General features: G+C 40.2%; 1 protein-coding gene across 7 annotated transcripts; it reads left to right on the top strand.

The window, feature by feature from the left end:
* The first annotated feature begins 239 nt into the window (after positions 1-239).
* Positions 240-16104, top strand: LOC125297409 (NACHT, LRR and PYD domains-containing protein 12-like). Of its 7 annotated transcripts, none has more exons than XM_048247809.1 (13): positions 240-497; positions 3771-4022; positions 4504-4614; positions 4961-5074; positions 5866-5982; positions 6139-6243; positions 6447-8405; positions 8997-9170; positions 9494-9670; positions 9776-9949; positions 11112-11167; positions 13450-13496; positions 14839-14977. In XM_048247809.1, the coding sequence occupies exons 2-13, from the start codon at positions 3829-3831 to the stop codon at positions 14851-14853; spliced, it is 3243 nt and encodes a 1080-aa protein (XP_048103766.1). In that variant the 5' UTR covers positions 240-497; positions 3771-3828; the 3' UTR covers positions 14854-14977. The 7 variants fall into 7 exon arrangements, with proteins under 7 accessions (XP_048103766.1, XP_048103755.1, XP_048103743.1 ...); XM_048247786.1 differs by lacking the exon at positions 11112-11167 and adding an exon at positions 10392-10565 and having other exon boundaries at positions 244-497; positions 14839-16104; XM_048247794.1 differs by lacking the exons at positions 240-497; positions 11112-11167 and adding exons at positions 2234-2605; positions 10392-10565 and having other exon boundaries at positions 14839-16104.
* The last annotated feature ends 577 nt before the right edge of the window (positions 16105-16681 follow it).

Raw genomic sequence — 16681 nt, 5'->3', positions numbered from 1 at the left:
TAGCCTAACAAATAGTGACTTCTGTAGAAATAACTTTTTATTTTAACAGCGGTTAGAGGAAACTCTCATTGAGTTTACCTTGAGTGTGATGGGACATTCTGTGGCTTAGTTTTCATGCCAGATGATGTTGATAAAATATAACTTATCTTTCCTCTAGGAGGATAAAAGTGTTGAATTACTATTGTTCACCTGACACCGCGCCATTTCAGAGAACATGCCGTCCAAGACACTTCTTTGTATCCACTTTCGGTTTTGCACTTTGTAGAAGATCCCTAGACGCTCGGCTGAAAGCAGAATGCTTAAAGGGATGCATTTTATTTATCCACATAATGTGTGTACACGATGCTTTCGGATAAAAACCGGGCTGTTGTCTACCGGTTAGATATAGCTGTGTACTAATGAAAACGTTTAGCCTATGATTTATTGAACTGCAAAACGCGAATCTGCCAATTTCTGTCTAACTTTACCAACGTGTCCAACTTCGGGTGTCCAAGACGGTAAGTAGGCTAGACTAAGTTGACATATACAATTTAATAGGCTAGACTACCATATAAGCAGTATCTTAAGTAGCCCAACGGGCTGGGTGCATTCATTTTACGATTTAAGGCTACACGGACTTTTGTATTATGTTCCGCTGTTCAGTCGACTCAAAATAATCTTCAAATTAGTATCTGCAAAGTAGTTTTGAAAACATTATTTAGGGAGTGCTTCATGTTATTTGCTCTGTTGCGTAGACGTGAGGCTATGTCATGTCTGACTTGTATCATAGCCTATTTCTTACTCTGACACTTGTATCATATTTCTTCCTCTTTTCCGCTCTCTCCAAATTTACCTGGAAAACAATGCGCTCTCTTTTCCAGATAGCATAGGCTACCTGCAAATAACTTGGATGCTGATAGGCCGTCCATGCTCAATTTTTTGATATAGCCTAGGTTACACAGGAAAGGTGTTAAAGTCCTTATACTATAGGTAGCATTTCCCCACTGTTTCTGCCAAGCTTACAACATGATGCAGGATAAAAAGTAATTCACAATTGGAGCCTAGGCTACAACATGAACCAACCAACAAAGTAGGGGGGAAAATCACCACAAAGAAGGCAGCCTTTGTGAACATGCTTATGCTCCATTGTTGCAGGCAAAGTGAGTGAGCGTGAGGTCTGGGGTCCCTGCTTGAACTCATAATCCTTACAAAAACAATAGGCACCCCTAATTAGTGTGTTAATCCAACACAGTTTGAGGAACGAGAACCTTTTTGGGGGGGGGAAGGGAAATTTTAGAGAATTACATTTTCCCTCTACTTCTAAGTTGTAGATTGTTAAAGTTCAACTGAATCCTGAATTAAAGCACCTGAAAGAGCTACTTAAGTCCATTTGCGTAGTTAAATCAGACATGTGTGGTAGGGGGAAATTGATGTTGTGTTGGGAAAGGAGGTCGGAACAGGTTTAGCTAGTTTTCATGCCAGATGGTATGTTGATAAAATATAGCTTCTCCTCTTTTCTCTTAGGCAAAAACACTTCAGAATGTCTTTTGTTACTCAACAAGATGCCATTTTAGAGTGAAAGGAAGGACAAAAGATAATCATGGGTAATTTCACAGTCAGGGATAGCTGCTTTAAATTACAGTATCCACATATATGCCCATGTACTGTATGATTATGTTTGATACTTGTATTGAGGCAATGCATATATTTAGCATCTAGACAACTGCATGTGCAAGAAAAAGAAGTGCAAATTGGTGAAAGAAGTTCCTTTTTGTAGGTATGATTTGAGCCACTTGTTAACTGCCTGATAATCCAACCCAATATTCTAGTCTATTATGGTGTAATCAGAAGTGTCAAAGTCATCAATAAGGTCCAGGAACACGAGGACTGATGTGTTTTTATGTCAGTTGCATTGTTCACATGCACAGCATTTAAATTGAACTTTTCCTTGAGAATGTCAGGTTTTCTAGTCGGACCCAGACGCAGACCAACAGCAGTTGCAATTGACAGGTTTTATTGTAGTGAACAGTTTACTACTAGGCAGCAAAAGTCACAGACAAACCCAGCACCATGGAGGTATTACAGTATATATAACTGGAGAGTGTGATTAAGTCCCGCCCTCCATACAAATGAATGGCGGAGGCTAGGCTAGTAAATCCGGCAAATTCATAGTCAATGCCATATTGAACACTGGGGCTCGCATCCAGTGCCAGTCGACTCTGACCATGCGCCAAGTTCCAAAGCTGGAAATGACGCATGGACCAACGTCGATTTTTATTGGACATTCTGAGAGTCGTCCTCCTGTTCAGAGGGTGGTGATAATGCACATACCTTGCTTGCCACGTAACAAGAAGAAGAAAAAGTTGCACGGGAACGCGAGTGGAGTCGTCCTGAAGCGCAACTTAATTTCATAGGCTCCTCAAGAAATACGCACTGAGTAAGGTTTGGCTGTAGCCGCTGGATAGGTACCCACCCACCAACATGCATGGTTCCAAATGCTCCATGCGGCGCCATACTTGAAAATGGCGTATGCTAACATGCCGAAGCTAATCTGCACGCTCTTGACCCCCTGCCCAGCACAGACAAAATGGAGGGAACTACAATTACAGGAAGTGACATAAGACAGGTGAGGGCGGGTTCAAAACAACAACAGTGGCACATGGCAAAATAAACAAAGCAAATGACAGCCAATATCAAACATGACCTGAGGGGTATTTCACAAAACCTAGATAAGCGATTAAGCTGGGATTTTTTAGGCCTAGGTACTCGTTGTTTGCTTCTTTTGTTGATAGACGTTTGAGGAATAGCCTACTGTAGTTGATTGGAAGTGGAGGAGCAAGTTTTGGAAGGTATTTTCAACTATAATATTAAGGTATATCATACTATGTGCATCTTTGCAGTGGCAAGCGCTTTCTTAATGACGTTGCGTGCCGAGACAAGGAAAGCCTCACCGCGTGGTTTCATCACGTAAATTTGCATTCAGTTGGTCTACCACGCCTACTCCTGCTGTTTTACAGAAATAGCCATGATTCCCCATTCCAAAAAGGACAACTTTACTTCATTGTTAGTCTGTATCAAAAGCGGTTGTTCACTTTGTGTGAACAAAGAAACGAGAACGCGCACACATCCTGATTTACTTTCACCTGGCTTGACATAGTTGCTCCTACTCATCCTGGATTGGCATTAGTGAAACGAGTTGAGCTAGGATGACCAGACAACGCTATGTCAAACCTCACTTTATCATTTATCTTGGATGTTTTAATTCTGCCTTTGTGAAATACCCCTCTGCAGGGGCAAGATAGCAAAATAGAATGTTTCTCCTGACAGAAAATACATATATACCGGTAAACATACCTCTCTGCTGATCAATAATTTATCTCATGTCCATTATCACTCTGTACTGTATGTGTATATATCATAGTAGTGTTAAAGGATAATTCCAGTATTTAGCACTTTGAGTCCCTTTTCTGGTTTGTTTTGGAGGAACTAGAGTGGTGGACACCGAAATTTTGAGTACCACTAACACCACTAACCACTCGGTGAGTTGCACAGTTTTGAAAACGAACGTTAAGGGTTGTTTTAAGGACATGTTTGTGCATGCCCATAGGCAGCCACTCTGAAGCAGTAAAGGCGATTCAAAACGACAACGAGACAGGACCAATCGTCAAAATTTCGGTGTCCACCACTCTTGTTCATCCAACACAAACCAGAAAAGGGACTCAAAGTGCTAAATACCGGAATTATCCTTTAATAACATGTGTCAATAATGTGCTGTGTGTGACCACATAAAGGCCTGAAACCAGTCAATCTCTCTGGAGAGAGAGAGAGAAGCGGGACTCTGCTTTTAAAATGAGTCTTTCTACGGACACAGAGGAGGAAGGCACTGCCTCTAAATTAAGCCTTGCTGCTGAGAGAGAGGAGTCTGTTGCTCACCACCAGACTGAGAGAGCAGCATCTCAGGTAGCCAGTTGTGTATCCATGAAGAGTGACCACTCCATGGTGGATCCATCATGTTCCAGTGGAGAATCTCCCTCCAACCCAGAGTGAGCCACAGCATTTACATGTAACTGTAGACCAATACCATAGAGTTGCCATGGTTACCCCGATGGGCTCCTCACTGTTGCATGTTGTCATCTAAAATGTGATGAAGAGACAGGTATCTGATGGCGAGTGGTAGTGTAGTGGCTAAGGAGTTGTGTTAGCATGCAGTAGCCTGAAAAGTTGCCCGAAAAGTTGTGTGTTCGATTCCCAGCTGCCACCATTGTGCCCTTGAGCCGAGGCACTTAACCCTGAGTTGTTCCAGGGAGTCTGGCCCTGCAGATAATTGACACCTGTAAGTTGCTTTGGATAAAAGCATCAGCCAAATAAATAAAGATAAAGGTATTTAGCTGACACTGTCGATCCAAAACAACACAGACCTGCAACAGTGAGTTCAGGAATCAAACCTGGCCAAACATATTGTCAGGTACAGTAGCAACATTTCCATTACTCCATCACACCCACACCTGATTGTAATGTTTGCAGAGAGAACACCCAGAGAGCAGCATCTCCAGTGCCCAGTTGTGTGTCCATGAAGAGTGATATCTCCATGAAGATACCCCCTGACTTCAGTGATGAGAAACCTTTTAATCCAAGGTAAAAAATTGGGTTTAAATGCTATTAATCAAAGATGTAATTATTTAATAAAACATTTCTGTGAAACATAGATCTACAGGTAAAAATCAAAAGAAGGATCAGCACACTATTAGAAGCCTCCAGAAACTTTAATTTTATGTGCAATGTTACGAACGTTTCTGGGAGCTTCTAATACAGTGTCTTAGAATCTTTTGATTTTTACCTTCAGTTTGAGTTTTGATCTAGCACCTGTAAAAGTTTGTGCGTACCCTGCACTCTGCTTTAAACATAGAGCTACACACAGGTATGAACTTAAATCCATTGAGATAACATACAGTAATTGATTCTTTCTTTTAATCGTTTTCAGAGAGAAGACCCAGAGAGCAGCATCTCCAGTACCCAGTTGTGTGTCCATGAAGAGTGATATCTCCATGAAGATATCCCCTGACTTAAGTGATGAGAAACCTTCTTTTAATCCAAGGTAAGAAATTGGGTTTAAATGTAACCAATCACATGTAATTGTGTTGTTCATCAGAGTAATTTCCAGTGTATTAGCCACATTGTTTACTAACCGCAGGACAGTTCTTTATGCAAATTAAAAAAACAGAACCATACATTAACCACGCCCATGTATTAACCACAATGCTCAATAGCTCAATGAATCAGAATCAGATCGTGTTTTAATCATAAAGAAGAATGAAGAAAAGAAGTGCATTTCCATATATAGCCTGTCCCTGTGTATTAACCTCATGGCTGAAGAAACTTAGCAAAATCAATGTATAAACCTTGGTTAATAGGCGAAAAATTATGGCAAATAAGTTGGCAAAGGCAATGACTACAGCTATGGATCCATAACAATATCTAGTGTAGGGTTAGTAGCTGGCTATCTTATTTCCAAGGTGTTCTGTAGCAAATAGTCACTTAGTTCAGTAAAGTAGCTTATATAGCTATAGACCCTTTTAATCTGTTCCTAGATAATTTCCGGTTGAAACGCTTAAAGCCAATGTAGATACTTGGATGAAATGTTAATGAATAGTCTTTAGCGTAATGCTCTACAAAATGGCAACTTTAATTTTTTTACATTTTTGTTTGTACCTAAATTACCATTAGCTGAACGTTTTTTTTCTGTGCCACCTGAAATGCCTTAGGAATGCACATGTTTGGTTCTGCAGTTGAAAGAGTCCATACCTGTATATAGCACACAGCTAACTTAAATCAGTTGCTATGAGATGACAAACAATAACACATTATTTTTTAATGTAATGTTTCCAGAGAGAACACCCAGAGAACATCATCTCCAGTGCCCAGTTGTGTGTCCATGAAGAGTGATATCTCCATGAAGATACCCCCTGACTTAAGTGATGAGAAACCTTCTTTTAATCCAATAAGGCAAGAAATTGGGTTTAAATGCTATTAATCAAAGATGTATATTTTGAATGAAGAGTTTCTCTGAAACATAGAGCTACACACAGAGATATAAATTAAATCCATTGCTTATGAGACAACAAACAGGAATCTATAACTTTTTTAATGTAATGTTTGTAGAGAGACAACCCAAATAGCAGCATCTGAAGTGCCCAGCTGTGTCTCCATGAAGAGTGATATATCCATGAAGATACCCCTTGACTTCAGTGTTGAGAAGCCTCCAAGGTAAGAAACAGGGTGTAAATGCCATCATTTGTACACATGAAACATTTTTCAAACATAGAAACATAGTCATCAATTATGAATATTGATAATGAAAATAAAATAATGAATTTAAATTCATGGAGACTGTATAACTTCTACCCCCTACTTTCTCCAATCTCTGACATTTGTGACTGTTCTCTGTATCTCCTGATGTGTCTATGCAGTGAGGAGAGGGAAGGTCTGGTCCTTGATCAGTCCAAGAGTGGTGTATGTGAGCTGGTCCCTAACGATCCAATCCAGCAGCAGAATTCTTACCAGCCAGTGGATAATGTACTGCAGCTTATTAAAGCGAGACACAAATCCAGCATGAAGACCAAGTACAAGAGCCTATCTGAAGGACTCAAAATACAAGAGAATAAAACTCTTCTGAAAGAGTTTTACACTCAACTCTACATCATAGAAGGACAGAGTGAAGGGGTGAATAAAGAACATGAAGTTTTACAGATAGAGAAAATATCCTGGAAACACTTAAAAGACAAGCCAATCGACTGCAATGACATTTTTGTAAATATACCTGAACAAAGTGAAAAAATAAAGGCAGCGCTTACTAAAGGAATTGCTGGAATTGGGAAAACCGTCTCTGTGCATAAGTTCATTCTAGACTGGACGGAGGGAAAAGCCAATAAGGATGTAGATTTCATGTTCTTGTTTCCTTTCCGTGAGCTGAATTTGATTAGAAATGACCAGTACAGCCTCCATAGTCTTCTAGTTTACTTCTATCCGGAACTTCAAGGTGTAGACTCAAAGATATATGACAAGTGTAAAGTTGTGTTCATATTTGATGGCCTGGATGAAAGCAGAATTCCACTCAAATTTTTAGACTGTGAGAAGGTATCTGTGGTTACTGTGGCATCGTCAGTGGATGTGTTGATGACGAACCTCATCAAAGGAGAGCTGCTTCCATCTGCTCTCATCTGGATAACCTCCAGACCAGCAGCAACCAATCAGATCCCCCCTCAATACATCAACCGTGTGACAGAAGTTGAGGGCTTTAATGACCCTCAGAAGGAGGAATACTTCAGGAAAAGAGTCCCTGATGAACATCAAGCCGAGAAAATCATCTCACACATTAAAACAACAAGGAGCCTACACATCATGTGCCACATACCAGTTTTTTGCTGGATCTCAGCTACTGTGCTTCAGAAGATCCTGGAGGAAGATGACAGGGCAGAAATCCCTAAATCTCTGACTGAAATGTACATACATTTCCTGCTCATTCAGACAAATGTAAAGCACGAGAAGTTTGATAAGGGAGATGAGAGTGATCTAAAGAAGCTCCTACAGTCAAACAGAGAAGTGATTCTGAAACTTACAGAGCTGGCCTTCAAACAACTGATGAAGGGCAATATCATGTTCTATGATGAGGACCTGAGAGAGTGTGGCATAGATATCACTGAGGCTTCAGTGTACTGTGGGTTATGTACCGAGATCTTTAAGGAGGAGTCTGTGCTTAATCAGAGGAAGGTCTACAGCTTCATACATCTGAGCTTTCAGGAGTTTTTTGCTGCTCTCTATGTGTTTCTTTGTTTTGCAAGCAATAACATGCAGGCAGTTCATTCCTTCCTGGCAGATGATGAAGAGTTGAACAAGACAAGTGAGGAAGATGGATCTGAGAAAGATTCATTGTATAAACTACAAAAAGCAATGGTTGACAAAGCCTTACAGAACGAAAATGGACATCTGGATCTTTTTCTGAGGTTCTTTCTTGGAATCTCACTGGACTTCAATCAGAGTCTCCTTGAAGGTCTACTGACTCATACACAGAAGAGCTCTGGGAGCATTGAGAAAACTATTAAGTACATTACAGACAGTGTCAAAGATGTAAGAAATGAATGTGTCTACCCTTTATATGCTACACATCATGTCTCATCTGAGAGATACATCAACCTTTTCCTCTGCCTGCTGGAAATGAGAGACCAGTCTCTTCACAGAGAAATTCAGGAACTTCTAAAATCAGATGAACGCTCAGACAGTATACTCTCTGCTGCACACTGTTCAGCAATGGCATACATTCTTCAGATGTCAGGGGAGGTGCTGCATGAGTTTGACCTTAAGAAATTCAATACATCAGAAGAGGGTGCTCGAAGACTGGTACCAGTTGTAATGAACTGCAGAAAAGCATTGTCAGTATTGAGTTTTATGGAGAATTTGGGGAGTAGGGGGAAGAATACCATCCAATAGTATGTTTTAACCCTTTAGCCGCCCAGTTTTAAAAAAATAAATTGGATTTTTACATCAAAATTTCAAAAGGCCATGGCTTGCAAGTGGTCAGAGATAAAGTCCTACTGTAAATGTGAAAATCATTATATTATGACGTCACTGGATGGTAACCACCGTGAATTATGCACATTTCAGTAAATACTACAGTAGATGTTGAACATATTTGAGCAGTTTTACTTTCTTTTTTTGTCATTTCACCGACATAACAAATGAACAGGAAAACAGTCACATGTAAACCAACAATAGTAAACTATTACTATAATCACGAACCCTATGCTACTATAGCCTACAATAAAGTAGTCTGCCAACTAGTGGTCAAGAGTACAAATGAGATTTTACACTGTACTCGCGTCTATCGTCTGTTTTATTCAGTAATGACGCTTGTCGCAATATTGCGACATGGGCGCTTAGAGGGTTAATCCTTAAGCATGATATGGTAGACCAGAATCACCTCATCTTATTCAGTATTCTGTTTATATTGTGCCCTTTCACAGATTTGTGAATGGTTATCTCACTGAGCAGTCCTGCAAAATTCTGGCCACAGCTCTACAAGCTGCAAACTCACCCCTAAGAGAGCTGGACCTCCATAACAATGAGGTGCAGGATTCAGGAATGAAGCTGCTCTTGACTGGCTTGATGAGCCCAGAGTGTAACCTGGAGATCTTTGGGTGTGTGCAATATATTCTGTTTTTATTTTGCCACTCAGAGACTGTCAGCTGTGACTGTGCTATGGAACGGTAACTATGGTACTGACAATGAATAAAAGGCTAAATAAGCTTGCAGGATTGGTAGAGCCAAAAGAAGCCAAGTATGGACTGTAGAAAGCTCATGAGAACATGAACTGAAGCGACTGAGTAGATCGTAAACTTCATAATATATTTATATAGTTTCATCAATACAACGGAAATCAATTTGATGTAGAAAACAAAGTAAAGGTGTTTGATTATGATTTAATGAACAATCATCTATCATATTACTTTGTTATATCTAGATTGGCATGCTGTAAACTCTCTGATCAGTCCTGTGAAGCTATGGCCTCAGCTCTACAATCAGAGACCCTTCCCTTGAGAGAGCTGGATCTAAGTAATAACAATCTGCAGGATTCAGGGGTGAATCTGATCTCTGCTGGGCTGGTGAATAACCCTAACTGTAAACTGGAGATACTGAGGTCAGTGTATCAGAGAATCTCCTTTGATGTGGTGAAATGTTTCCTGACATGATGTGTGTGTTGTGTTCTTGCTGATTATTCTGTTTGTGTCATTGTTATATGCAGGCTGGCCATGTGTAATCTCACTCATGAGTCCTGTGAGGTTTTTGCCTCAGGTCTCCAATCAGAATCCCTGCCCTTGAGAGAGCTGGACCTGAGTAACAACGACCTGCAGGATTCAGGAGTGAATCTGATCTCTGCTGGGCTGAAGAACCCACATTGTAAACTGGAACTACTGAGGTATATAAGACATAAAGGCACATTTATATTTGTGAGGTGAAATATATGAGATAATGAGACGGACTGATTGAGAGCTGTAGCTCACAGTTTGTCTCTCAATGATAGAATGCAATGTTGTTATTTCTGAAAGTTTCTCCTATTGACACATCAACAGCAATCTGGATTCCCAATTTTCCATTGCCCTTCCATTAAATGCATATGCATGAATAAGAAAAGTGCAGCTCACTCCTGTGGGAGACAGAATGCACATTCATTCATGTGCAGTCTGTTGGTATATACCATATTTTAAGGTGGACATAGCCAAGTAATAATGCCTGAATCAGACACTAAAATATCAGTACATCTTCCTACATTGATGTCGTACAGAAATGTCTGAGCAGTGCTTTGATATACTGCAGGTGTAATAAGAATTTAACATCACAAATGGTACCTATCCTTTTAGATTGTCTGGCTGTCTAGTCACAGTGGATGGCTGTTCATACCTGGCTTCAGCTCTGATTTCAAACCCTTCACACCTAATAGAGCTTGATTTGAGCTACAATCACCCAGGAGACACAGGAGTGAAGCTACTCTCTGCTAGACTGCAGGATCCACATTGCAAACTGAAGAGACTGAAGTATGTGGTGCACAAGTAGTCTTGGAAATCTAATAGGGTGAATTAAACCAGTTCCAGTACCTGTAATTAGGGTTGCCAACCGTTCCGTAAAATACAGAATCGTCCAGTATTTGAAAGGAAAAAGATGTGTTCCGTATTGAACTGATACGGAGCGCAATTTGTTCCGTATTATTGAGAATCAACTCTGTGCAAATCCATGACAGATCAGTATAATAAGTTAGACTGAACAAAGAATGCACGATTCGTATGAGATAAAGGGAAACCTTGCTGCTGTCATTTATCCCTCTCGGTTTGTCTGTCATCACTATCCCAACAGAGAATGCACTTTTAGTTTGAGCCACTGTGAGTCACGTAAGCCTATATTGCAACCCTATCACGCTGATAGTAGTGTGAGATGACATAAGTATAAGTATATATACACTTTTGATCCCGTGAGGGAAATTTGGTCTCTGCATTTATCCCAATCCGTGAATTGGTGAAACACACACTGCACACAGTGTACACACAGGTGAAGCACACACTAATCCCGGCACATGTCTTGCTCAGAGTTTTACAGTTACATCTGTGCAGCATTGGCGTCGCCAGCCGTAATCCTACGCAGTGTATGTACAATTTTTCAACGCTTTATTCATGAAATCATTCAGTATTACAACAATAAAAATATCTTGTGTACTGTCTTAATTGAAACATGCTTCACGCACAAATGATGGCCTATGTTTAGGGCAAAGAGAATGGAAATCTCAACATAAGGATACATTATAAGATGATGATTGGTGTAAACTTTGTCACAAAATGATAAGCCGTTCTGGCGCTTTGAAACGCAATGTTCCATTCATGTGTTTAACCTTTAAAGGGTGCACTGTTCTTAGCAGTTATGCTGAAGGCAGTGAGATCCTACAGTCACTCTGTTTGGAACATCGCAGTTCGTCAAGATTGATAATATTCAGTTAATGCATAGATCATCTCAATGCGTAGAGTATGGATCAAGTTTGGGACAACCAAACAGCAAATGCTTATTGTTAGGTGACCATAGCTGTCTTTTCTCTAGGCCTATCCTATTGCAAATCGCAACATAAGCTCATTGGTTGCTCATTGGGGGGGTAATTAGTGTCCTGAGCCATGGTGCATACTATGGAATACAACCCTAGCAGCGCCCCTGCTGTGCAGGATAAACAACTAGGTTACCCTACAGTACTTGCTGCTGAGACAGAAAAAAGCCAGAGATAATATAAGGCTTCACCAAATTCAGAGCTGCTTGTGATGTTCACAAGATATTTTTCTGTAATATCTGCCAGTTCAGTTTATACATTTCAGAGTTGTTTGGTTTAAGTAGAATATATATGATACAGTTATGTCTTTATTAAGTGTTATTGCATCAAAAAGATTCTTGTTTTGCACCGGATATAAAATGAATAGGCTAGTAGGCTACATTAATTCAATACAATGTAGTATATTATGCACTCATTTTAGTGTGTTCGTTTGACACAGTTTAGTAAACAGGCCCACACGTTTGCAAAATGATGCACTATTTAGTAAGGTTTTTTTTATATAGCCTATATCTTGCAACACACACACACACAGACACAGGGGCGCTGCTAGAAAATTTGGGCCCTATGACAGAAATAATTCTGGGCTCCCCAAAATGCTAGGTGGTCCAGGGGCAATTAAAATATACTACCTTAATTGATAATAGCATATTACACAGCCTATAAAAATCTACACTGACATTCAACAATTGTTTTCCTAACACAATTTTAAGCAAGTCTATTGGGAGTTTGATCTCTTCACATAGACAACATCAATACAGTAGCTCCGGAGCAACTATGTCTAGCAGCTTTGCATAATGTAAAGGTGACACCTGTTAAACTCACCTCAGCATGACATTTATTGAAGGTAAAAAATGTACACCCAAAGCTGAAAACCCATTACAGGATGGGACATGAAACTAGCTGTAAGAGCTACGTGACTACATGCACAGACTATGTGACCGTATGCACAAAATGAAAGCAGTTATAGAACCACAGCCTTCCTATTTGTGTGTGTGTGTGTGAGTGAGAGAGAGAGAGAGAGAGAGAGAGAGAAAGAAAGAAACTGTTGATCTTGTCACTAGTCCTCTAACTCCTCTAACAACTATGTGACGGAGACTGTGACCACATGCACAAATTCAAATTAAAGTAGACATAGAACCACAGCCTTCCTATTTGTGTGGAAATACTGTAAGCTGGACTAGTCCATTGAAATCTTTCCACACTGTTAAAAAAATCTGTACAGAGTACATTATATATAATCCTCACCACATTTACATTTATTAATTTTGCAGATGTTTTTATCCAAAGCGACTTACAAAGGCCATTCTTATCAGAGCAAATCAGTGTGGTGGCTGACTGGTGCAAACGACCTGCCATTTATGACAACAAATGCAAATAGACACGCTAGACAAAACACAAGCAACTTAAGAAAATATCTCCATCAATTTGACAACAACAAAAAGTGCATAGCCTACCTACTGTATCCTCCTGCAGACGGACTAAACCATTTTGCGCTTTAAGTGACCTTAGACAGTCTTCACTATTTTTTATATACAAAATTCAGTCAGTCAAGCAACCAAGTTATGCAGCAAATACACTTTACACTTACAAATTAACTTTACATTTCGTCTTACATTCATTATGGCATTTAATTTGGAAATTAAAATATTCAGGGAAAAAAAATATTCCAGACTTTTCAAGGACCCCCTTTCCACTTGGGGCCCTAGTAAATCAGTCCCACTCCCACTGAAGTCTGTAAGACGGTGTTTGTGCCCCTGCTTATTTTCATATCAGAAAGTTTTTGTTCAGTATACACTCATGCATGTCTGTCTGAATCTGTGAATGTTTTCATGCAGCGTGGACCATGATGAAGAGTTCAGGATTACACCAGGAATACGAAAATGTGAGTCTGCATACACACCATTCAGACAGACCTTAAAAAGCGTTAATTAGTAAATAGATGTCTGGTCTGAACAAATTTATCATGAAATGTTTAACATTAATCAACCCTCTTGTGACGTTGTATCATACACGATTAGGTCTGATCATTGAAACATTCGATTAGCATGTTTGAGAAGGACAATGAGGAGCCATTTAACATCATCAGCTAGTTGCTATGCTAGCTAACCCGCAAGCTTGCAAAGGGAACTTCAATAGTTTACATAGCAGAGTGCCATTCACATGAAATTATAAGTAGTTATCTATGTTTACATCTCCTCAATTTGTAACATTTTGATCTGTGTGTGTGTGTGTGTGTGTGTGTGTGTGTGTGTGTGTGTGTGTGTGTGCGTGTGCGTGTGTACAGTATGTATGCGTGTGACAGAGAAGTTGTTTGAGAGTAGAGACTGTTTGAGACTATGACAGAAACACTTGATCACATCACCTCCATTGCACCAAACTCAATTTATCTACTTTTAATAGGAAAATGAGCAGGACAATGTATTTGTGCTCAACAAGTTCTGTATTAAGCACCATTGCACATGGGCTTTATTAAACAATTTCTTATTCTTAATCAATAGGTAATTTATTCTTGATAAATTATTAGTAAATTCTTGGTAAATAAGCAACCAGGTAAATAAGCAACCAGCTGATCTTGAGGTTAAGGTTACTGGGAGCGGTGGTAGTGTAGTGGTTAAAATGGGGACAAGCTTGCTTTTTATGAAAGAAAGAAGCATGAAACTTTCAGGGTTTGTTCTTGATGACCTAAGCTTTAATTTAAGATCTGGAGGCATTCTCAGTTTGACCTCTGAGGTCAGATAGAGGTCACTGACCTCTGTAATATGTCGTGACACTACAGGTGAATGGGGTAAAAAAATTAAATAATAGACAAAAAAATTCTCAGTTTCTATGTGTCTCTGTTCCCTGTGCCTGTACCCTGAGGGGTTTATGGACATCTACTTCTATTATCCTGTAATTCACCTGTACCTCTGTGATATGAAATTTCTAGGCCTGAAATTACAAATGGGTGTATCTTAGGATCTAAATATGATAGAAATGTAAACTAAATATGTTTTTCCATATTTCTGGGCATGAGGAACTCATCTATAGCACTGATAGCACTCTAAGAGGTCAACATCATTAATTGCAGTGAAGATCACTGGCAAAACATCTACTTATATTATATTAGTTACTGTACTGTATGTATTAATAGCTAACATTTGTTTGCTAAAATAAAGTTTTGCTGTATTAGTAGGCAATAGTTTTGTTGTGTTATATTTTCTCCTGATGTCTGTTCCTTTATACAGATAACTGTGAACTAACACTGGACCCAAACACAGCGCACATGGAACTCTCTCTGTCTGAAGGGGACAGACAGGTGACACATGTGAAAGAGAAGCAGTCATATCCTGATCATCCGGAAAGGTTTGAGCAACGGCGTCAGGTGATAAGTAGAGAGAGTCTGTCTGGACGCTACTACTGGGAGGCTGAGTTGAGTGGTTTCAGTGCTGATATAGCAGTGACGTACAAAGGAATCATTAGAAAAGGAGAAGGAAACAACTGCGTATTTGGATACAGTGACAAGTCCTGGAATCTAAACTGCTTCAAGAACAATTACTGTGCCTGGCATGATCATAATTACACAGATATACCTGCCCCCATATCTTTGACCAAAAGGGTAGGAGTGTATCTAGACTGGTTGGCTGGCACCCTGTCTTTCTACAGCATCTCCCCTGACACACGCACACTTACTCATTTACATACATTCTACTCTCCATTCACTGAGCCTCTCTATGCAGGGTTTGGTGTTTCTAGCTCCTGGGTACGCCTGTGTCCTAGGACAGATGTTTTCAATTGACGATAATAAGAAATAGTGATATAGCCACAGTGAAACTATAGTGTATTATTATGGCTACCGCCAGCACTTGCGCAGTGTGATCTGGTTTTTCTAGGGTTTTTTACATAATTTTTCACTTTCATTTGGTGGGCATGTAGTCCCACTGGACTGATACAAAATAGAAGCTTTTCGTCCCAGGGGGTCACTACCCGACCACGCTGGCCTCCCTAAAGCGGGTTATTCTGTCAAAAACGAAAGCAGTTTTTACAGAATAACCCGCCAACCCATCTGCCCAAGATTGCATCCGTGCATTACATCAATTGGAGAGCAGCATCTAGTGTGCAGACTTCTTAAATCTACGCACACGCCCCCAAACACAGGAACACAGAGCCACACGCTGACACACACACACAAATGCAGCGGCAGCAGTACACAATGTATGTCTTTGTATAGACATACACACATACTGTATACACTCACACACACACACATGCATACACAGGCACACTGGCAGTGCACACTTTTTGTACTCATGAGTCTTCACTTCCTATTCATCAGTTCCTTTATTAACCATGTGCTTGTGTTCTGTTTACCTCTTTGTTACCTTACCTCATGCATTGAAAGCACGTCCTCTAAATTTCAGTTGACTTATGGTTGCAGTGTGGCTGTTATCTGTTAAATCTGTTAACATCAGCACCGAAATGAAAATCGACAGATAAAACAGCTGTAACACAAACTTGTGCAGTGTGAAACTGTAAGGGTCCTGTCTTGTTTTACCTGTTTAGTGTTTTTTCCATGTGTGTTATTTACTTCCTGTGTCCTGTGCCATGTGTTCCTTTGTTTGTTTTGCCATGTGTCTCTGTTCCCTGTGCCTGTGTCTACTAGCCTGACGAGCCAGACCCACATTAAAATGTAGGGTCTGGGCACTCACCGTTCGTAGTGCTCAGTCCGAGGGGCAGGATAATCGGTTGTCTTTCAAATTCCCTCTGCACGCAATAGGACAGCGCTGAGTCCCATGCGTTTTCCCACCGGCGGAGATAGTTGGCTAGTTCAAACTTTTGCCAACTTAAAACAAGCTTAACTCGTGTCACACTGTTGGCCAACAGCAACATCCATCCTCTTTGTTCTCAAGTAACAGGGAATTCAAGCCAAACCGTTGCAACTCTGCCATCAATCATTATGTTAAGCCCGCTTAACGACTCTATACACGATTTGATTGGCCTGATAGAAGTTTAATTTTTCGAGCTCACAAGCCAACGGAGAGTTGCTAGACTAGCCCTGGAAGCAAATGTAATTTGCTGCCGCTAGGGTGC

Source organism: Alosa alosa, chromosome 1, assembly GCF_017589495.1.
Source record: "Alosa alosa isolate M-15738 ecotype Scorff River chromosome 1, AALO_Geno_1.1, whole genome shotgun sequence".
NCBI lineage: Eukaryota > Metazoa > Chordata > Actinopteri > Clupeiformes > Clupeidae > Alosa > Alosa alosa.
This window is presented reverse-complemented; position numbering and strand designations above follow the sequence as displayed.